General features: G+C 54.7%; 2 protein-coding genes and 1 long non-coding RNA gene across 5 annotated transcripts; 2 read left to right on the plus strand and 1 right to left on the minus strand.

Annotated features, from left to right (window-relative positions):
- The first annotated feature begins 1,155 nt into the window (after positions 1-1,155).
- LRCH4 (leucine rich repeats and calponin homology domain containing 4) lies at positions 1,156-13,420 on the plus strand. 2 transcript variants are annotated; one of them, XM_012810821.2, is made up of 18 exons: positions 1,156-1,463; positions 4,876-5,020; positions 5,167-5,293; positions 5,455-5,560; positions 9,068-9,204; positions 9,330-9,442; positions 9,583-9,682; positions 9,957-10,047; positions 10,134-10,210; positions 10,319-10,380; positions 10,487-10,603; positions 10,743-10,805; positions 10,883-10,986; positions 11,124-11,207; positions 11,417-11,502; positions 11,690-11,827; positions 11,914-11,991; positions 13,257-13,420. In XM_012810821.2, exons 1-18 carry the CDS (start codon positions 1,244-1,246, stop codon positions 13,359-13,361), a joined length of 1,953 nt encoding a protein of 650 aa, XP_012666275.1. In that variant the 5' UTR covers positions 1,156-1,243; the 3' UTR covers positions 13,362-13,420. The 2 variants fall into 2 exon arrangements, with proteins under 2 accessions (XP_012666275.1, XP_012666274.1); XM_012810820.2 differs by lacking the exon at positions 13,257-13,420 and adding an exon at positions 12,306-12,942.
- A 483-nt stretch (positions 13,421-13,903) lies between these two features.
- Positions 13,904-15,540, plus strand: SAP25 (Sin3A associated protein 25). The gene is made up of 6 exons (XM_012810822.2): positions 13,904-14,071; positions 14,299-14,420; positions 14,508-14,614; positions 14,699-14,861; positions 14,980-15,078; positions 15,159-15,540. The coding sequence occupies exons 1-6, from the start codon at positions 13,926-13,928 to the stop codon at positions 15,419-15,421; spliced, it is 900 nt and encodes a 299-aa protein (XP_012666276.1). The 5' UTR covers positions 13,904-13,925; the 3' UTR covers positions 15,422-15,540.
- Positions 15,541-17,546: 2,006 nt separating this feature from the next.
- Positions 17,547-22,338, minus strand: LOC111728166. Of its 2 annotated transcripts, XR_002775549.1 has the most exons (3): positions 22,185-22,338; positions 20,946-21,909; positions 17,547-19,874 (listed from the first exon to the last, which is right to left on the minus strand). It is a non-coding gene; the product is annotated as an uncharacterized LOC111728166 (long non-coding RNA). The 2 variants fall into 2 exon arrangements; XR_002775548.1 differs by having other exon boundaries at positions 20,946-22,338.
- Positions 22,339-22,344: the final 6 nt, after the last annotated feature.

Consider the following 22,344-nt stretch of genomic DNA (forward strand, 5'->3'; position numbering starts at 1 on the left):
ACTATGTAAAGTATCAATATACTAAGGGGACTGTGGGACTTACGCCACTTTGAAGGAAGACCGCCAAGTAGACAGAAAAAGTATTTCTGCTTCCTCTTGCATTTGGGCCCCCTTTATCTATTTCACCCCAGGAGGCGAACAAGAGGTGGTGAGTAGAAAAAGTCCCCTAAGAAAGCTGAGGGAGTGTGGAAAGGCTCCGTGTGAAGGACTGCGACCTGGCTTCTAGGCCAGCTGTCAGGAACTTGCTGTGCTTAACTCATGGACGTCCCTCTGCCTCAGTTTCTACATTCGCAAATCGACAGGCTGGTTCTAAGTGATTGTTCCCAGGTGTGGCCATCTCAATCCTGCCCAAGGTAGCTCCTCTGGTCTACATACTTCCTCCCTGCGTAAGCTGGGAATTTCCAGGTTCTGGAAGGCCGCCAGCCCTCCCACAGCCCGGGGGTCCCGAGAGCCTCCGCAGCCGGAAGTGGCCTGCGCGACCCCTAGGGCTGCGACAACCGCCTGCGCCCTAGCTTCAGGCAGTCACCCGGCTCCCTTCAAGTTCTCTCACACCTTTGATGCTGGCTAGCTCCCTAACACGTCCAACTTGCTACTCCAGCCCTGTCTGAATTCCCAGCCAGCCCAGCGTGCCGCGCTTCCATTCTTTACCTCAGCCTCAAAGTTCTAGCTCACCCGCCTCCTCCTTAGCGAAGGGACCGCCTTCTCGCCCATGTTATTGATAGGTAGAGCCGTCCCTCACAGAAGAGGCCGGGCCAGGTTCCCTCTGGACGACTTAATTGGTCTTCTTGACAGTCACTTCCCTGTATCTTGCTTGCGATTGGTCTTCCTTGGAAGAGGGCTACGCGCTCCCTGACTGCGTTCTTTCGGCTTCTAGCGTTTCTAGTTGAGCGCCGGCACCCCCGCCTCCTGGTTGGACTTGATTGGCTCCAACTCCAGCCCTAAGCATTGTGATTGGATGCGGCTGCGCGGGGCGGGCCAACCTGGAGCGACGGCCGTTGGCGAGCGCTCCAGTCTAGACCCCCTCCCTTCTTTCGCCAGACTCCAGTGCCGGAGGCCCCACCCATCCGGCAGATTCTGATTAGCCGCTTCTGACGTATCTCGGGACCACGATTGGTCCGCTGGGTCCCTGTCCCGCACTTCCTCCCCCTTGAGGCGACTACGGCGGCTCCAAGGAGGGGGAGGGGGAGAGGGAAGGAGGGACGGTGGGTCCCGTCAGTCAAGCGGCAGGAGCCGCCGGGAGCGGATGGCGGCGGCGGTAGTGGCACCTCTTGCTGCGGGTGGTGAGGAAGCGGCGGCCACGACCTCCGTGCCAGGGTCTCCGGGTCTGCCCGGGAGCCGCAGTGCAGAGCGGGCCCTAGAGGAGGCCGTGGCCACTGGAACCCTGAACCTATCTAACCGACGCTTGAAGCACTTCCCCCGGGGCGCGGCCCGAAGCTACGACCTGTCAGACATCACCCAGGCTGGTAAGTGCGCACGGGCCCGGGCCGACTGGGACCCTCATTTACATAGCCACGCCCCTCTTGGTCCCCGCCCAGCTGTCGAGTTTGGCCCGCCCCCTCACCTGGCCGTCGGCTCCTCATAGGCCTGCGACCACCCCTTCCCTGCTTTAAGAACCACTAGACCGTGAAGTACTTCTAGTTTGCGCAGAACGCCCAGCGTCTCAGGCCCAGCGTTGTGAGAGATTCCCCACTCTTCTTTTAATTTGCATATCTGCACACCTGTAGAATGGGCCAGCCTCTCACCTGCTTGCCTCATTTGCATGACCTCTTCAACCTCAGCTCTGATGGACCCCTAAAGCATCCCCGAGGAGCTCCTCTAACCACTCATTTCTCTCACTCCTCCTCGTCTCCAACTCCTTCCCCCGTTCCACTGAGATCCGAGCAGCCTAGGGCACCCCTTTCCCATGGATTGCCCTTCACACCTGATGTTTCTGCTTACTTTGCTGTAGACCCACCCACTAAGGTTATTTGCCCTCTCACTTTTCACAGAGCCAGCTTATGGGAAAGAAGCAAGCATACCTCCCCAAACTCTTTTCTCCCTGAGTTCTTCTGCCTATTATCCCTGACCACCCCCCCCTTATCTGAGACTCCTCCTCTTTCCTGCTGTGTGAGGTCACTTTGGAGACTGTGACCTCATGGGGAGCCTAGAATTCCCATTTCAGTTTCTTTCCTCAGGGGAGGTACTGGAGGCAGTTGCAGAAAGGAAGGAAATCTTAATCTTCTAGGTGGGAGTGCTGCTCAGCCAGCAACTATGCTTCCACTCCCTCACTAGCAGGATCCCTCTAATCATGTTCCTTCCATCCTTGTGTCTGGGGATGGGGTGTAGGGGGCTGTCTTTTATGACAGGTAAGTCAGGCCTCAGCTGCTCAGGAGGCAGCCTATGACCTTGCCTGGCAGCTGAAGGGTGAGGATCAGGAGAGAGGAGGAGGACCACATTCCCCAGCCCCACCCCAGCCCAGTCTGGGAGGTAAGGAGGCCTCCTCCTCTCATCCTGGGGTTGGGGGGCATGGGGCTGGAAGCAGGAATGTGTTTAGCCTCAAGCAGGTGCCTGCTCACCTGCACTTTCAAGCAGGCACAGACATTTTCTTTCCCCTACTGTTCTGGGGAGGGCCCGTTTAATCCTCTCCACTTGTCTTTTCTAGTACTTGATTAGTGAGTTCAGGGAATGAGTGAGCCCTAGGAGTTATTCCCATCCTTCTTAGTCCCCCCACCCCCAACCACTAGCTCCAGATTGACCTCGGCAGCTGTGTGACACTGGCTGTCTGTTCCCTTACCCCTCCCCCCTTGCTTGTTTTTTGACAAAGACCAAATGTTATTCTTTACTTCCCTAGGGCTCTATCTCAGTGAGTGGACTCTTGGGGAAAACTACCCAGAACTCCCCGGCCCCTCCCAGGTCCTACCCCTCCTGTTGTCCTTCCCAGCACATTCCGGCTTAGGGTGCAGTCAGTGCTCCTCTGAGTTTGCTTGTGTGATAGAGGATAGAGTGGGCAGATCCCAGCTTCCTGAGATCCTTCTCTGCCCTGCTGTCCACACAGGAATCCTCAGTCCCTTCCAGGCCCAGGTTCTAGACCAGGTGGGGTCTGTCTTGCCGAGAATTCTTTCCTCTGTCCCCTCTCTCAAAGAAGTTGCTCATACACTGGGGCAGAAAGGGGAAGTGACAGGAACATAGAGTTGCCAATACCCTGCTCTCCACCTCTCTTTGCCCTCCAATGCAGACTGAAAGCTTCAGCACTCTGCTGCCTGAATCAGTATGAACCTGTCCCTCTTGCTCTCTGAGCTCTTTCTGCATATTCCTTATGGCTTAAGTCCCTGATACCCCTTGGATTTCATTCCCAGGAGGCCGATAGTAGGAAGAGTCCTGAGGTGGGGGAGGGGCTGTTTTAGCAAAGGAGAAGTGTGGTTCATTCTCTCACAGACCACATCCTGTGCCCCCGTGCCCTGCCTCCTCCAGCCTGGGTCCCTTCCGCTCTTAGCTTTTGCCCCCACCACCTGCTTACCCCATCAGAACTTGGTCTCCACCCCTTTGGTCCACACACATACACCTACACATAAACACATAAGCACAGAGAAAGCTGGCAGGTGGAGGACAAGGGTGGGAGGACCATATGCAATCCTCTCACCACCACTGGAACTAACATCTCCTGTGCCAGGGCTTCTGTCTGTGTGCAGCAGGGTTAGGCAGAGAGGAAAAGAAAGTGATTCCTGGAGCACCACGCTGTGATCCACCCTGGTAAACACAGGTCTACCAGAGACAGAACCTGACAGGTTGTTTCTCCTTCATTTCCTGTCACAAGACTAATTTCCTTGGGGGATATACCCCAGCTTCCCTTCCTGTCAAATTTTGCTTACCTCTCCCTGCAGAAAGCCCTTGAAAAAGCTCACCCAAGGTCTGTTGCCTGGGACTTCCCCAAGCAGGCCCTAGACCCCTCCCAGTTAAGGCTGAGCTGAGGAAACAAAAACACAGGCTTGTGGAAGTCCAAGTAGTCACTGTCTCCAGACTCAGGGGAAACCTGAGGTCTGTCTGCTGGCTTTGGGATAGTCAGCCATTGCTGGAGATAAGAGGGTGGAAATAAGTTCTGCCCTCCTCACCATCCTCTCCTTTCTCCAAAGATGCTGATCTCTTGAAATCTGGATCAGTAAGAGGAGAAATAGAGGAAGGACAATGGGGCTGGAAGAAGGTGGGGCGGAGGCCAGTCCGGGCACAGGGGAACCAAGATGGGAGGGACCTTAGGATACCAGCTCCCATCTCCAACTTGGTTTTTCTGCCTTTCCCTCCCAGTTTTTGGAGATCTTCAACTTCAATGTCCCTTGCACCTAGATTGCTGTTCATAGGGGCTGGTTTCTCTCTTATGTTGATAGGTTGAGGTAGGGGAAGTAGGGCTCTTGAGGAGGCCTGGGCTTTCCCAGTGGTCTTCATCAAGGGGTTTTCCACATATTCTCTCCTGGAGGTGCCAGCCTATCACCTTGCTATTTTCTTATGGATGCTGACCCTCTCCTATGACTTTTTGCCTTCCACCTCGCCTGGCATCTCAGAACAACAGGAACTACAAGAGTTATAGAAGGCTGGATTCTCTTTTAGGATAGTTCTTTATTTGTATATTTGAAGGTAGCATTCATGGTTCCCTTACACCCAAGTCTGGGCTTCTCTAGCTCAGTAACTCTATAGCCTTTGTCTTCCCTTTGCCATTCTGGTCTTGCTTAGAATGTGCTCAAATTTGCAGAAGTCTTCTTTATCTTTCCTAGGAACCCCAGTTTATAGTCCTGATTCTTTAGATCTGCTGGGATAGGGAGCCAGGCCGCTAGCTCAAGGGAATTCAAGGTCTTTCTTTCTAGAGCTGGGCCTTTACCCAACTCTCCTCTGACTTGCCTCCCCTAGACCTGTCCCGGAACCGGTTTCCTGAGGTGCCTGAGGCAGCATGCCAACTGGTGTCCCTGGAGGGCCTGAGCCTCTACCACAACTGCCTGAGATGCCTGAATCCAGCCTTGGGGAATCTCACAGCCCTCACCTACCTCAACCTCAGGTAGGAAGGCAGAGCCAGGGAGAGAGGGGAGCTTGAGTTTCTTAGCCTCAATTACCAATATACAGTACCCAGCAGTTCTGAGAGGAGAGCAGTGCTGGGATGCCATGCCTGGGGTAGCCAATCCACTGCTTTTCTCCCTTCCACAGCCGAAACCAGCTGTCATCGCTGCCACCCTACATCTGCCAGCTGCCCCTGCGGGTACTCATTGTCAGCAACAACAAGCTGGGAGCGCTTCCTCCTGACATTGGTGCCTTGGGAAGCCTGAGACAGCTTGTGAGGATGGGAAATGGGGCGAGAAAAGGGGATATTGAGTCAGGCACCAGGGACCTTTTGGGGGGAGGCTGGGGAAAGGCCAGGACTAAAAGCAGGTAGCCAGAGATGGGGGCAGTTTCTGACGAGCCTGGTCTTATGAAGACCTGCTTTCCCAATTTTAGGATGTGAGCAGCAATGAGTTGCAGGCCCTCCCCACAGAGCTGTGTAGCCTCTCCTCCCTGCGAGATCTCAATGTTCGGAGGAACCAGCTCAGCACCTTGCCTGATGGTGAGAAAAGTGAAGAACTGGAGAGGTGTATGTGTATTCGTCCTAGCTTGGGCAGCCATAGCAAAAATACCAAAGACTGAGTGGCTTATAAACAATAGGAATTTATTTCTCTCAGTTCTTGTAGCTGGAAGTCCAAGATCAGGGTGCTGCTATGGCTGGGTTCTCTTCTGAGTTGCAGAATGCTGACTTCTCGTCATATTCTTACATGAGAGCAGGGACAGTCTCTGGCTTCTCTTTTATAAGAACACTGATCTCATTCATGAGGGTTTACTCTCGTGACCTAAATTACCTTCCAAAGGCCCTGCCTCCTAATACTATAACCTGGGGGTAGGTTTTCAACATGAATTTTGGGGGGCATAAACATTCACTCGATAACAACGTATCTCCTTTTTTTTGAGACAGAGTCTTAATTGTTTTCCTTGGTATAGTGCAGTGGTGTCAAAGCTCACTGTAATCTCAAACTCCTGGGCTTAAGCAATTTTCCTGCCTCAGCCTACCAAGTAGCTAGGTCTGCAGGCACCCACCACAACACTTGGCTATTTTTTTTTGCAGTTTTTGGCAGGGCTGGGTTTGAACCTGCCACTTCCAGCATATGGGGCCAGCGCCCTACTCCTTTGAGCCACAGGTGCCACCCTACACCTGGCTATTTTTAAAGATGAGGTCTCATTCTGGCCCAGGCTGGTCTTGAACTCGTGAACTCAGGGAATCCATCTGCCTTGGCCTCCCAAGTGCTGAGTTTACAGGCATGAGCCACTGTGCCCAGCCCTACAATGTATCTCCTTGAGAGAGTCACAGGCAAGGAATCTTCAAAGAAGAATCCTGCCCTAGTTGCCCAGAGTTTTGAAGTATATAAAACAAACTATAAATGATCATATTTGATCTTTTTTTTTTTTAGGCAGAGTCTCACTCTGTCACCCTAAGTAGACCATCACAGCTCACAGCAACCTTAACTCTTAAGGCTCAAATGATTCCCTTGCTTCAATCTCCCAAGTAGCTGAGACTACAGATCCCTGCCCATCATATTTCATCTTCACCATAACAATCCTCTGAAGTTGGCAAGGCATGGATTTTTAGCTCTATTTAAGAAATAGAACTGGTACAAAAAGGGGAACAGGTAAGTGCATCAGCTCTAGGTAGAATCTCAAGGTTGAAAGGGACCTTCATAGTCACCAAGATCACCTCTCACCCCAGCAGAAGCCCTGAAACACCTGAGTCAGGTGATGCCCTTCAACTCCTCGCCAGAGATTCTGGGGTCACTGGCTAGAGCTCAAGCAGCCCTATTTAAGAAGATAATTGCTATGTACCAACATTTGATAGCCTCTGCTCCAAGCAGGCACACCTTTTATTCAGCCAGCATTGTTTTCCTGTGCATGTGCCTCCTGTATTTCAGTTTTTTGTTTGTGCTTCCTGTGTTTTAGGTGACCACCAGGTAGATGTGGGTAGTGTGACTAAGATCTAGGGCTGTCTCTTAATGATTTAATGGCTTAATGGGGAAGAGAAAGACATTTAGAGGGAATTGCTAGGGTGGGATGTTTAAGGAACCCTGACAGCTGGAGGGGAGGCAGCACTGGCTTTGCCTGGGGAACCTGGAGAAAACTTTACCTGGAGGTGCAGGTGTAGCAGGACCCAGCCTTTGAAGGAGATGTTTCCAGCTTTCCACATCCAGACAGAGGAGCCACCATGTGAGCAGTGTGGAGGTGGGAGGGAACACAGTCCAGCGGGAATGTGGCTAGAAAGGCAGGCCAGAGCTAGTTGGGAAGGGCCTGTGCAGGCCCTCAACCAATTCCAAATTTGAATTTAGTCAAAAGGCCACACTCAAGAATCCAGAAGGCTATATGTGGCCCCAAGGCCACAGGTTCCCCACCCCAGGAAGAGAATGATTTTATAGACCAGGCGTGGTTGCTCATGTCTATAATCCCACTACTTTGGAAGGCCAAGTTAGGAACATTACTTTGAGGCCAGGAGTTCGAGACCAGCCTGGGCAACATAGCAAGACCTGTCCCTACAAAAAAATAAATTAGCTAGGCATGGTGGCATGCACCCTTGGTCCTAGCTACTTGGAAGGGTAAGGCAGAAGGATCCTTTAAGCCTGGGAGTTGGAGGTTGCAGTGAGCTATGATGATATCTCAAAAGAAAAAGGGGTGGCTGGGCATGGGGGTCATGCCTGTAATCCTAGCACTCTGGGAGGTCAAGGTGGGTGGATTGCCTGAGTTCACAGGTTCAAGACCAGCCTGAGCAAGAGCAAGACTGTCTCTGAAAGTAGTTGAGCGTTGTTGTGGGTGCCTGTAGTCTCAGCTACTCAGGAGGCTGAGTCAAGAGGAGTGCTTGAGCCCATGACTTTGAGGTTGCTGTAAGTTTTGACACCATGGCACTCTACTGAGGGTGACAAAGCAACACTCTGTCTCAAAAAAAAAAGAAAGAAAAAGGGGTGAACTTGGTTTGAAGAACAAGAGAGAAGTCAGGTGGTCATTGTTTTTTCTGCCTCTCTCCTACCCCTTCCTGTACTAGTCCTCTTCCTTCCAAGTCAAGAGGAGTACAAATGGCTAGTTGTGGTGACTCACACCTGTAATTCTAGCACTCTGGGAGGCTGAGGCTGGTGGACTGCTTCAATTCAGGGAAGAGCTAAAGCAAAAGGGAGACCTAAAAATCATCTCTACTAAAAATAAAAAAAAACTAGCTGGGCATTGTGGCAGGTGCCTGTAGTCCCAGCTACTCAGAGGATGAGGCAAGAGGATCTCTTGAGCCTGAGTTTGATGTTGCTTGTGCTAGGCTTATGCCATGCCACTCTACCCAGGGTGACAGAGACTGTCTCAGAAAAAGAAGGGGGCTGGGAGTTATAAATAAGCATTTTTGTTTGTTTGTTTTTTTGGAAAGGCCCAGAAGCTAAGGGACTGGAGGGGTGGGCAGTAAGGTGGGAAAACGTGAGTGCAGCTAGGTTACTAAAACCTTGATCACACTAGGGAACTGTGACTTTTATGGTGTGTAAGGCCACCACAAATCTATTTTGTGCCTTTTTTGGCGAAAGGTGTCCTTCACTGTGGGCAGGCAGAGCCTTGCCCAGGATGTAGGACTAGGTAAGTGTAGGGCAGGTGGGACTGGGTGCTTCTGAGCTGGGCATATCCCATCCAATCTTAGCAGCCAGGAAGGTCATGGGAGGTGTTTGAACAGTGTGGGTGTCACTGCTCAAACACCTCCCATGGTTTGGTTTGTGTTGTGTGCTGTCATTTGAGAAGGAAGGATTCGCTGAAGTGTAGAGTGGGTAGGTGAGGAGATAGGACAGATGTAGGTGTAGGCCAAGCAGGAATTGAAGTCTAGAGGGCCTTCTTAGGGGGCATAGCTCAGAAGGTAGCCTATGTCTGAGTGGAGAGAGAGGGATTGACCTGAGGCACCCAGGGGAGAGGCTGTGATAGGCCCAGGGGTGAGCAGTTGGCCAGAGCAGAGGGTGAGGAGGTCAGCAAAGGCACCTCCTTGGGCATGCTCCTGACTCTTCCCTCACCGAACCCCCAGAGCTGGGGGACCTTCCTCTTGTCCGCCTGGATTTCTCCTGTAACCGTGTCTCCTGCATTCCGGTCTCCTTCTGCCGCCTCAGGCACCTGCAGGTCATTCTGTTGGACAGCAACCCTCTGCAAAGCCCACCTGCCCAGGTGAGGCGTGGGCCTAGGTGGACCAGAGGGACAGGGATGAGGGTGGGTCCCTTTGGTAGCCAAGCAAGATTTGGGGAGCCACCCTCTTTTCCCTCACTCCCTGGTGTGTCCCTCCTCACACACAGATCTGCCTGAAGGGGAAACTTCATATCTTCAAATACTTGTCAACAGAGGCTGGGCAGCGTGGGTCTGCACTGGGGGACCTAGCCCCTTCCCGGCCCCCAAGTTTTAGTCCTTGGTAAGTCCTTGGTGTAATGGAAAGAAGCACCTGCATACTTAATTCTCTTTCCTGGCACCAGGGACCCTGGTTTCTGGGGGGAGGATGCGGGGACTTGCTGCCCAGTATAGAACTGACCAGATCTCCTTGGCTGGCCCCAGCCCTGCTGAGGATCTATTTCCGGGACGTCGATATGATGGTGGGCTGGACTCAGGCTTCCACAGTGTTGACAGTGGCAGCAAAAGGTGGTCTGGAAATGAGGTAAGGGCCTCCATTCCAAGAGATTGGGGTATCATTCCTGGGAGAGGAACTCTGAATTAGGGACCCTTTGCCTGTTACCTCTGAATCCCAGAATGTCAGATGGTGGCTGGAGCTGCCCTCTTCCTACCTTCTTCTCCCCTGTGTCTTGGGGAAGGGCTTGTTTAGCCACAGACTGTAATCCCAGTCCCACACAGGACTCTGTAGACCCTGAAATCCTGCAAGCTCCAGTCCTGCAGAGAGGCTGTCTCCCATGTCAGCATCTCTGCTCTTACAGTCAACAGATGAGTTTTCTGAGCTGTCATTTCGGATCTCAGAGCTGGCCCGGGAGCCTAGGGGGCCCAGAGAAAGGAGGGAGGATGGTGCTGGTGAGTATAGGAGTCAGTCAGAGAGGGAAGTGGTGGATGAAGGCCTGATGCCCCCTGCTTGCTGACATGCGTCCTGGCCTTTCTAGCTGATGGAGACCCTGAGCAGATTGACTTCATTGACAGCCACATCCCTGGAGAGGATGAAGAACGAACTGCTGCTGAGGTGAGGATGCTGCTGTGTTTCTGCCAGGTGGGAGACAGTTGGAGGGAGGAATGGTGCAGGAGTGAGGGTACAGGCCTTCCCTTTGTCTCTGTGCTGTTCTCTCTTCAGGAGCAGCGGCCACCTGAATTAAACCCTGTGGCAGGGGATGGGGAGAGAGCACCAAGCAGCAGGTATCCCAGAACTCCCTGAACTGACTCCACTATCCTCCCTCTGCTCCTGCTGGACCTCTTATTCCTCTGACCCTGGGGTCTACCTCTCTCCTGTCTTGATTCTCAGACGAGAGGAGCCAGCAGGGGAGGAACGGCGGCGCCCAGACACCTTGCAGCTGTGGCAGGAGCGGGAGCGGCGACAGCAGCTGCAGAGTGGAGTGTGGGGTGCACCCAGGAAGGACAGGTGTGGGCACAGTCTGGGTGGGGCTGTTGCTAGATGGTGGGCCCAGGAAATGCATAGAAACAGCCCCTTCCTAAGTTGTTTGCCCCAGGGTTGGTAGCCCTGCAGGGCACACTGACTAAATGTTTCCTTGCTGTTGCAGTTTTCTGAAGCTGGGGACTAGAGTTATAGGAGGAGGAACCTTGTCTACTCAAGCCACATACAAGTAGGTTTCCTGTCCAAGTTGTTTCCTTGTACCCCTTCCCTGATTACCCTCTCTAATTCCCTCCTGTTTCTTCTCAGTGGCATGCCGAAGTCTAGTGGCACTCAACTGGGAGCTGCAGGGGAACAGGGAGCCCCCACCCCTGCCTCCACCTCCCAGGAGCCCCTTCCTGTAGCTGGACCAGGTGGGACAGGGCTTTGGGAGGAGGATGGGAATCTGTGTGTAGGTGAGGGGCTGGTTGGGACCTTATGGCTCAAGGAAAGAGTGGGATACTGAATGGGTATCTCTCTTACTTGCCCTGTCCCTGGCTCTGGTCCTTAGCAATAGCACCTGCTCCCCGACCACTCTGCTCCATTCAGAGACCAAACAGCTTCCTCTTCCGTTCCGCCTCTCAGAGTGGCTCAGGTGCGTCTCTCTACCTTTCCAGCATTGACCCAATACTAATCAGGACTAATGGATGGGTTGTGTCACCTTTTTGCCCTGGGATCTCTCTGGGTCTTTTGTTCCTTTGTAATCCCAGAAAGGCAGGAGGTGTGGGTGCCAGACTACGGATACCTAGGCACAAAGTCCATGGTAAGTAGTAGAGACACTCCTGTGCTCCCCTTTCCTCCTAGACCCTTCCTCACCAGACTCTGTCTTGAGGACTCGACGATCCCTCCAGATTCCAGACGAGAAAGAATTAATGGCTCAGCTGCGCCAAGTAAGCAGAAGTGGGATCTGTGTAGATGGGGGCCTGGGATCTGCCTGGCACCTCTGTTTCCTTCTTCAGGATCCAGGCCTCCCTCAATGTCCTCTTGGCTCCCTAGTACTTCCCCTGAGGATGGAAAGGAGCAGGCCCAAGTTCCCTGCCATCTCTGACTTGCTCCTTCCACTCCCCTGCCTCTCAGGTTCTTGAGTCACAGCTGCAGCGGCCCCTGCCTGAGGACCTGGCTGAGGCTCTGGCCAATGGGGTCATCCTCTGTCAGCTGGCCAACCAGCTACGGCCCCGCTCTGTGCCCTTCATTCATGTGCCTTCACCCGCTGTGGTTAGTAGGGGGCAAGGCAGAATGTAGGGGATAGAACAGGAGGCCTGTGGCCTTTCTTCTTACCTTCTTTTCTTACCCACCCCCAGCCAAAACTCAGTGCCCTCAAGTCTCGGAAGAATGTGGAGAGTTTCTTAGAAGCTTGTCGAAAAATGGGGGTACCTGAGGTATGGGGACTGTTCTCTAAAGAGTGGCAGCATCCTGGGCTCATCTGAGCACTCTGCATGGATGGTGGGGTTCCCTTGATGGGGTCTGCTCCCAGGAATACGCATGTCAGCATGCCCCTGCCCTGCATGCACCCTGCCCTGCATATCCCCTGCCCTCCATGCCCCCTCCTCACATGGCCCCTGCCCTGCATGCCTGCATGTTGGCGTGGGTCTGGCCCTGGCACATGAGGACAGGGGTTGGGAAAGATTGTCTTGCTGTTGCTGCTGACGTCTGTCTTTTGTCCTTGTCCATCTACCCTACTCTCCCTCCCCAGGCTGACCTGTGCTCGCCCTCAGATCTCCTCCAGGGTACCGCCCAGGGGCTGCAGACTGCACTGGAGGTCGCGAAGCGGGTGGGAGGCAAGGCCCCCCAACCTGTCTGGCCCCCCTCTGGTTTGAGTGGCTTCATCTTCTTCTACGTGGTCCTCATGCTGCTGCTTTATGTTATCTACACTCGGCTCCTGGGTTCTTAGAACCCGAAGTCATCCCTCCCCCCATCCTTTCCCCTATTTCTATTTATAAGACTCCTGCTCAACCTAACCCCCACCAGTGGTGCCTTCAGTCCTTACCAAAGACACTAGTGTACCCCCTTCACAGACACTGATGTCAGAGGCCCCACTCTGGTACCCCCAGACCCTGGGCCCCCAGCCTCTGGCCTCCCTCCTCCGGCTCCCAGCGGCCCCCATCCTTGTAGTGCTGATTCATGCCGCTGGTCTCTGCACTTGCTCTCCCAGAGGGGTGTCAGGAGCTTGACTCTCTCCCTTCCTGTTGTGCCCTCCCCTTTTACCTCCCCCCACACTGCCCCAGGGGGCTAAATTATCTCTATTTTGTAGAGAGAACTCTATATTTGTAGGGATGCAGGGCCCAGGCTGGGTGGGTCCCTGTCTCTGTGTATAAACTGTACAGACTGTGGCAGCCTCTGTGTGTGTTGTTTGTGTCTGCTCCTGCTGTTGGTCCCAGCAGTGGCCCTGACAAGGGTCTGTGTGCCAGCCTGTCTGCTCCAGCATCTCCCTCTGGGAATGACAGGCCCCTGAGCCTGGACCCCTGTGTCATCTCCCTACTGTTAAATCCGCTGGCAGCTTCCTTGCATCTTAGTGTCCCCAAGTCCTGGGTGCAGAGTGTCTGCCCAGAATGCGCCTGACCTTCACCTCCTATACGTTGCCAGGGCAGGGAAACCAAGTGAAGGGGGTAATAAGGGGGTACTTAACCTGGGCCCCTCCCCCCAGGAGTCCCTGTGCCAGCCCCACCACATCCTGGAAGAGGAGGGGGCCCCGGGAAGGGGCCTCCCCCACATCGCTGCTGTTGTCCATGCACTGCTGGAACGGCCTTAGGGGTGGCGGTAGGCCACAGGGCCCCACCGCCCAGACTCCGTGAATGGAAGATGTGCCTGGGCTCTGCCCTCTGACAAGGACTTGGTGAGGGTGGCCTCCGGCCTAGCCCTGAGCCTAGGCCCTCCCAGCAGCCTGCTGTGTTGGCCCTCCCTGGGCGGCTGAGGGTCTGGGTGGAAGGTCTGGCATGTGTAGTGTCAAGCACAATAAAGAGAGCCAGCCGCCTCCTAGGTGGCCCTCAGGTGTGATTGTATCTGTGAGTGGGCAGGGGTGTTGTGGGAGCGTCTCAGATTGGGTTGTGCCCAGTCCTGTTGTGCCTTGCACAGGCCTCCAGGCTGAGGACAGCCAGATGTGCAGACCTCTCCGCCCCGCTGCCAGGGGGCGCCCGCGGTATCCCAGTGGGGGTGGGGACGCGTGCAACGTGGCGGGCGAGACGCGCTGCGGTCTAGTGACGGCGTCTCAGTGAGGCCCTAGAAGGTGGGCTCACGCCAGGGACAGGGCAGTGCCGCTGTGGGTTACCGAACGTGGGGAGGGCGCAACCGCACCACCCACACTCCCTGACGCGGCATGTTGCCCTGGCCGCCTCCGTGGTGGTGCGCGGGTGAAGAGGAGGTGCCCGAGGTGCCGGATCCCTTGGAGGGCAGTGACCAGGGCGAGGCCTGGAGCTCTGGAGAGGAAGCCCTGGGGGAGCCAAGAACACCCCTACAGGACAGGTGAGGGGCTTGGCTGGTGGACATCTGATTTGGGGGGGCCCCTCTATGCCGTGGCCTGGCCCCTTACAGTAGGTGGAGCAGACTCTGTTGTCCTTATGGGAGGATAGGTCGGCAGTCTCCCCCAAACCAGGCACCCTTGGCCTTACCCCTGGGCTTCAGGAAATACTTGGATGGGGATAGGGCAGTGTGGATACCTGACTGGAGCATATCAGTGCCTCCCACTCTAGTCTGCAGCACCAGGCCCTCAGATCATCCTGGACCCAGAGAGGGCAGCTACAGACAGAGCAGCTACCACCCTGCCACCACCTGCGGCTGATCCCTGACGCTGAGCATTCCCTGAGACCCTCAGGTAGGACCCAGCCTGCTGCCTCTAATCGCCACTAAGACCTTCTTTCTGCCTCTGAGCCTATTTTAACCCCATCTTGTATTCCCCTAGTTCCTCTTTCCCCTCAGATGATCCGGGAAGTGGCTCCCTCAAGGATGACTCTGCTTGCACCCTGGGACCCCAACTACCAAGCCAAAGCAGGACCCCGGCTGGTGTGGGTGAGTTGGGGGAGCTCTGGCTCACATGGCTGGGACCTCTTGGGAAGAGCTAAGGCCTCAGTGCCCTGTCCTGCTCCTCCTCAGGGAGCTAGCTGTGGGTCAGGCGCCTCCTTCTCAGGCCGCACACTGTGTCATCCCTCCTTCTGGCCACTCTATGAGGCATCCTCCAGTGTGGGTGTCAGGCCTCGGACCTTCAGGAACCCTGGAACAGGGCCTCAAAATGGAGAGTGGGCAGTGCAGGATACAGGTACTCACACTGGTGCCCTCAGGCTGGGAGCCACACTGAACAAACCTCAAGGGGAACAGGGCTGGCGGGAGAGTGGGGGAGAAGCCCCAGCCCACCCCTAGAAGTCTCTTCTCCCCAGGGTTCTCAGTGATGTGCCGAGAAGATGTCTTTCTGTGCGACCCTTTGCTGCCCTGTGGGCAGCGTGTTCCCCTGTACCTATCTGAGGCCCCCACAGCAGGTAAGAGCTTTCTTCTACTGGCCTCACCCCAGCCTCCTCCCTGGAGGCCTGGCAGGAACGTGTCCCTCCTCTCTCCTCAGGTGATGGGCTCCCTGAAGCTGCTGCTCCCACCCCCTGTCATGTCCCCCTGGGTTGTCCCCAGCCGTTCCCAGAGCTGCTCCACTGCCTGGCTCAGTGGGCCAGAGCTGATCGCCCTCACCGGCCTGCTGCAGATGAGCCAGGGGGAGCCGAGACCCAACTCTTCATCAGCTCCCGCAGCCCCAGCTGGCCTCCCAGACCCCATCTCTGGCCAGCCAGACCAGTCAGGCAGCAGTGGTGGCCCCAGCTGTTCTCACTGCACTGACCCCTGTCTCCCATGGACCCCAGACACCCATTGTCCATAGCTCTCCTGGGGCAGAGTGGACCCCTCCTCTCCCTGCTCTAGGCAGGTTCTGTTGACAATAAAACAGTGTTTGCAAAACAGGCTCTGGTGGCTGGTGGCAGAGTGGGACATGGGGGCAGGGATGGGGTGCTTTTCTCCCACTGCATTGGCTGGCCTCTGGCAAATTCAAGTCCCTCACTGGCCACCCCCTGCTGTGCATTGGGGGAATTCTTGACCTAAAGCATTTTTAGCCAGACCTTTAATGAGTGAGTGGGTGGATGGTCCACAGTACTATGAGGGATTGAACCTGTAGGAAGCAAGAAGCCATTAACTCAGCCAGGCAGGGAGAAGGGAGAATTGCCTGAACACGTGGCTGGTCCTGGGAGAAGCAAACTAGGGAGGGGGAACACAATACTTTGGGGAGGCACTGGTGATAAGATCCTTGGTGCCCCATCTTTCTAGTGCCGGGACCCCAGGAGTCCTGCTCTGGGGCTGGATGGGGCTAGTTCCTTAATTCAGTTGAGACACAAAGAAGACGCTTGAAAGGTGGGGGGGAAGGGCAGGTCCACACAAATGTCATTGATTACAAGGTGGTGCACCTACAAGGCTGATTGGAGGCTCAAGTGAGTGTGCATGAACTCTGCAGGGAAATAGGATCAGGCCTTCAGCTGAGAAAGCCCAGAAGTTAACAGTTTTTGGTGGTTTGTTTTGGTGGTGGTGGGGTGTTTCTGGAATTTTCTTCCCTAAAAATATAAAACTTGGAAAACCTCCTACTGAAGATAGTTCTTAGTCGCCACGGCTGAAGGGACAGAGCAAGGCAGCGGCCGGAAGAGGGAGCTCGGCGTCTCTGCGGGACACACGTCTGGGGGTATTTGGGCCTTGGAACCCTCTGCTGCGGGGAAGGGAGACATTCATACCACTGCCCTACTTTCTTTCCCCCCTCCCCTTCCATCCGCCAACTAATCCGGACCGGACTGCCCGGTCTCCTCACCGGCGCCTCCTGCAGGTTCTAGAATTCCATACACAAGTAACTATGTGGGAGGAGCATGCCCACCCCGGAGACCACGTCGCGTTCCTCAAGAAGAGCGACCAGATCCAACGTAGTAGAGGCAGCTGTCTGGGACCTCCGGTCCGGCAGTCGGCAATACCCTCTGCAGCCTGGGGCCTGGTACTACATGCACGTGTACTTCCTCGCCAACTCCGACCGCGGCGAGGGAACAAGGCTCAGCCTCTAATGGTCCCCAGCTACCCTCAACGCAGCGATGGGCCCCTCGGAGCCCAGGTCCAGACTTGTAGGAACGGGGCAGGGAGCTCGAAGAAAAGGACCCTGGCAGAGAGCAATCCATTGGGCATATATTTGGTGTCCCCCAATCCTGAAGCGACTGGTGGAGAGCGGGAGCGGCGCTGGAGGTGGCTGGACAAAGTCTGGGGAAGCTATCACTACGTATCTGCCCGATTCGCCGGCCCCCATGGGCTCCCATGTTTATGCACTCCCCAGCCGATCCATCCCCTTAGAGCGCAAAGCTGACACCTCTATCCTCGTTGGGTCCCTGAGAGTTGTTTGCTGGATCCTCTCATCCAGGCACCTCCAACGGCTCAGGCTGCTTGCTTGGGCCGCAGAGGCCGAGTTTCATAAGGTTGGGGGAGAGTCTGTAGGCCCTCGTCGGGGGATCTCTGGGCACTGGTACATCCCTGCCACTCAGGACTGTCTCACGAATGCTTTGGGTCACCACGGTCGGGCGCCTGCAGCTACAGCTCCCCAGTACACATAGGCAACCAGAGGCCAAGATCCAGGAAGAAAGAGTCTGCGTGGCCACAGGGGCACCCTCTGAGCAGGGGCCGGTACAGGGCAGGCTGCGGTGATGCCTCGGTGTCCTGCAAGCCCTACTCTGGGGCTTCCATAGCAGGCTCAGGGCCCCCGAACCCAGGCACGGGAAGTAGCCACCACTGCCCAGGCCTCAGGTCCGCTCCAGCCCATTGGGCCATAGCGTCACAGACCAGACGTCCTGGAATGGAGAGAATCGTGGGAACTGTGACTTGGGGATTCAATGGTCTGGTCACAAGGGGGCACCGGACCGAGAGGTTAGAGTCACTTGGCCCTAACAGCTTAAGACTTGTGAATGTTTAATGTTTGAACTTTCAGTGACCTGGAGGAGAGACAGGCTAGGAATAAACCAAACCTACGGTCTCCCTGACCCCCTGCAGCCCGGGGCTCACAGGTGGCGGCGCACGCCTAGAGTAGGGCGCTGTAGTACGCCTACAACTCCGCATCGCTGGCCTCCGCCATGCCCCGGCTGCTGTCGCGAGTGTAAGAGGACGATCAGCTGGCGCTGGCTTGCAAGCGCTTGCCGGGTTCACGTGGCGCTAGGGCTGTTCTCGGTGGCCGCCGAAATACTTCTTGCGCCGGGCCATTGCTCTCATAACTCTTGAGGTGCTGCGGGTTGGTGCGTAGGGCAAGGAAGCGGCGGCGCAGTAACTTTTGCTTCCGCAGGTGGTCAGAGAGCCTCAGGTTTGCCGGGAAAGCCCACGGTAGTGGCGGGCCGAGGGGCAAGTCAACGCACCTGGACTCTGGGGCTGCTTACCGGCTTTGTTCCCAGCCGAAGGCAATAAAGTGGTTGGAGGAAGGGGGCTGAGGCGGCTGGTATTCGTCCCTGAGCCACCTCCAGCAGAGGTGGAGCTCAGGTGGTGGGTACTAGGGAAGAGGAGCAGTGACCTGGCAGTCTGCGACCGGTCTTGATGCCCAGGGTCTCAGCTCCCAACTTGAAGTCTGAGGGGTCTGCACACAGCTTGAGCTCCGGTGGCTGCCCGGCGGCCTGCGACACTCGGGCTCTTAAGGCTGCAGAGGTTCCATCTGGCCGGCTCCCCTCCCTACTTCCGCAGGCCGCTCCCAGAATCCCCACTCCTGAGGTCAACCGTGGCACGGCCCAGGTGCCTGAGTTGAAGTTGGGATATCCAGGAGAGGTGGCCTTCACTCTGGAGCAGAGACTTTGTATGGGGGTAGGAGAGTGGGGACGTCTTTACCAGTCACTGCTCCTGGGCAGGCAGGAGGCCGCAGGTTAGGGCAACCAACTGAAAAAGCCTGGGTGTGAGGCAAGTGTAATCAGGCAAGTGTAATCAGGCCCAGGAGCCATGGCCTGAGGATTGGGCAGGATTGATTTATCTGAGCTGGAGGTTTCATTTCTTCCTGAATTTGGGGTGGTAGAGATGTTTTTGGCTAAACTTCTGGATTGGTTCCTGTGCATAGACCATACCTGCCCAAGACTCTGCTAAAGAAAAGGCCACTTCTCAGGGGCAATCCCCTCATACTGCCTTACTGCTCTCAATGCCTCCTCCTCACCACCATTGTCCCCAAATGCCATACCAGGACCAGCTGAGGGCTCAGATCATAGAAGTGCAAACTCCCTGTGGGGGTACCCTTTGTTCCTTGCATCCTGAGAGGTTTGAGATGGGAGTGGGGAGTGGACGTTTTTGCACCTCAGTTCTGATCCAAGGACCACCAACTCACTTATAGGATGGGTGATGACACATACTGTGCAAGACAAACCAGCAGGTGTCACATGGAGGAGCCTCAGAGGACCTTGATGATATCACTCTCCAGGCAAGGATTCCTAAAGGAGAATGCTGAGGGTCTAGGAGAGAAGAGGAACCGTGTGGCTCCTGCTCAAGATGGTATTCAGGGAGATTTTCCCTCAGGTCAGGGACAGGACAGAACAGGAATGAAAGCAAGGGACACAATAGAATAGGAACGGAAACAAGGAAACCCACTTCTTTTTCTCACTCTAGTCTAGGGTCCAGGACAGCGTGAACAGGAAAAGGCAGAAGTTCCCCACCCACACTTCACTTCCTGGGGAAGGGACCTGTTTGTTAGCTGGCATTCTAGGAAGCCAGTGTGCTGTGTGCAAGGAGTTTGGGTCCTTGCACACTTCCAAGGTCACAGTGAGTGAAATGCAGGACATCTACCAGCATTACAAGGATGGGGCCCCAGGTGCCTCCTGGTGAGCTGAAGCTCCACCAAGGCACAGGAGAGGCACTCAGCTCAGCTGGTGCAGGGGCAGGGGTGGGCACAGTAGCTGTCCATTAGTGTTGACCAGGGAGAGGCAGGTATACAATGGATCTGTAAATAGCCAACAAACAGGATAGTGTCCCTTGTGTGGCTAAAGGTCTTGATACAGGCACAATGTGTATGTGAAGTGGCAGGGACACAAAGGATGTCATCTTGCTGCCACCTCAAGCAGCAGGACATGCCAGGTGTCCTACTGTGCTGCTGGCCTGAGAGCTTTACTCCCCCAGGCTTGATTTGAAGCTACCTAAGGTCTCTTCATACCTTGTCCTTCCTGCTTCCCATCACCCAGAATACTTGAAGTACCCCAGTCCTTGTGGAATCACAGATGCTGTCATAGAGACCAAAGCACTTTGTGTCATTGAGTTCTGAGTGCTGGGTAATAGAAACACAGAAGGGAGGATATGGGTACCTGGGGTCTGGGGAAGCCTGGGGACTGTGTGGGGATGGAGTGAGGTGGGAATCAACATCAGGTAATTTGGTCTGCTGGGTACCAGGAAGAGCCTGCAAACAACTGGCCTACATCCATTACCCTGGCAACAACACTGACCCGCCCCAGGCAAGATTTATTTTAGCTTATAACCCTGGTAACTCAAGTGCTCCTCAGGTACAGGAACTGGCAGAACCTCAGCTCTGCTGGATGAGAACACTTCTCCCAACCTAGTGGGTGGGTGGGTCTACCTTTGAGTCCCATTCCAGGGGCAGGGCACCATTTTCTAGGAGCCAATGGATGAATGTTACTGGGGAAGGAATCTACAGGAAGGACACTGGGCTGTTCCATATGCCCCTCCCTTCCCATCCTGTGCTGGGGGATGCTGGGATGGCCATACATTTAGCCCCTACCCTCCCCTTGGCTTCCAGGTCTGGCCTGACAGGCTCCAATGTGGGGACATCCTGGGGCCTGACTCCTGTTTCCTCACTCACAGGGGCAGTCTGCAGGTGAAATGCTGAAGTCTGGGGCCAAGCCTGGGGACTTCTGACTGCAAAGCATGGTCAGTGTTGGCTAGGGACACATATTAAAGATTTACCAGAAGGCTGGTGTGAGCATGGGTGATTCACTACAGCCTAATGTGTGCAGTGGGTTCAAATTTGCACCCCCCAGGCAAGGATGTGCAGAGAGGAACACAGCCTAGTCATTTAGACCTTTCTTCTTTTAAGATAGAGTCTTACTTTGTTGCCCTCAGTAGAGTGCTGTGCCATCACAGCTCATAACAACCTCCAGCTCTTGGGCTTAGGCGATTCTCTTGCCTCAGCCTCCTGAGTAGCTGGGACTACAGGTGCCTGCCACAACGCATGGCTATTTTTTTGTTGCATTTTGGCTGGGGCTGGGTTCGAAATCGCCACCCTTGGTATATGGGGCCAGAGCCGTACTCACTGAGCCAGAGGTGTCACCCCATTTAAACATTTTCTATCAGGATTGGGATTTTTTCCTTCTTTGTCACTTACCAGAAGAGGTGGCGTTATGGAGGGCAGAAGCCTGAGGCACTGGGGCTCTTCTGAGCCAAGGAAGTCAGCTGCAGCCCTATCTCAGAGACCTGTGCTCAGGGAGTTCTTGGGTTTTTCCTCCCCTGGGGTCTGAGGCTAACCTGGCATTACTTAGCCTACTGGTCATCCAGCCCTGGCCAGTGTGTTGGCTGCAGTTCATGTTGGACAGGGTGATGGGGTGGACCTGGGCCAGGGACCAGGCCATGAGGAAATTCCTGGGAGATAGCACAGGTGTGATGGAAATAGTGAAAAGCCTTTCAGTTCCAAACCTCAGTGGCCTTAGAGTTAGGAAAGGGTAAGGGACACTGAGGAAAAAAATAACAAAAAGTCTCCTCCTACTACTGTACCATGACAGATTTCAACCCCCCTCCCCTCCTTGGCTTTGAGCAGATAAGAACTAATGGCTATCAGAAATAAGGACAGAGATAATCCAAGGTGGCAGAGAAAAATACCGGGAGAAGGGGAACAGATAATGCCTGAAAAATCCAGGAACAAGGGGAATGGTCTACCCTAGGAGGCCTGATCAGGAGATGGAAGGAGGCAGAGGCTGGGAGACCAGGAACACAGATACAGACAGGGTGGAGTATCTGATCCTTGAAAAGGCAGGGAGGCCACACCTGGTGAGGCAAATAGCAGGAGCTAGAGATACTTTCAGAAAAGTCTGCAGAGTACATAAACTAATAACCCAATTCCCACATCTCTTTGCTGTTCTCTGTGGAAGACAAAAAGAAATATCAAGAATAAATAGCAAAGGGCCTGACAGTGGTGAAAGACGAAGGGCCTCTCCTGGCTTTGCGCCAAACAGAAGGACTGACTCGTAGGCCTCTGCTGAGCTAGGTGAAGTATTTACCCATGCAGTCTTGTCACCACACAAATAGTGCCAGATCCCATGGCTGTTGACACAACATCCCTAAGTGGAAAAAGTCTGGGGAGGGGCAGAGAATGTTCCATTAACCTCCTGTGACATTAACCTCCTTTGCTAATCCCCAGCCACACTGGAAATTGCCCTACCCCCTCACTACATCTACCAAGCTCCAGCCCCTTGAAGGGGTAGCCCCTTTCTCACCACACTCGTCCCCATCACTAAGGCAGTCCAGATAGGGACTAGCTCTGTCCTGTCTTTGGCCAACCACAGCACTGTCACCACCCAGGCAGTCCAGACCAGGAAAACCAAATCAAGGATCAGTCATGTTGACCAACCTGTGGCCCCTCAAGCTGGCCCAAAGTTAAGAGCATGACAGCCATTTTCTTTTTCTTTCAAATGCAGTTATTTTCCAACATTGCCTGCAATGAGCTTTGGTGCAGAGATTTAGGGGTAGGGAAGGCACATGGGAAAAAGAGAAAAAGAAAAAAAAAAAAA

The sequence above is a fragment of the Otolemur garnettii genome, unplaced genomic scaffold (assembly GCF_000181295.1).
Source record: "Otolemur garnettii isolate 467f Iridium unplaced genomic scaffold, OtoGar3 scaffold00142, whole genome shotgun sequence".
Lineage (NCBI taxonomy): Eukaryota > Metazoa > Chordata > Mammalia > Primates > Galagidae > Otolemur > Otolemur garnettii.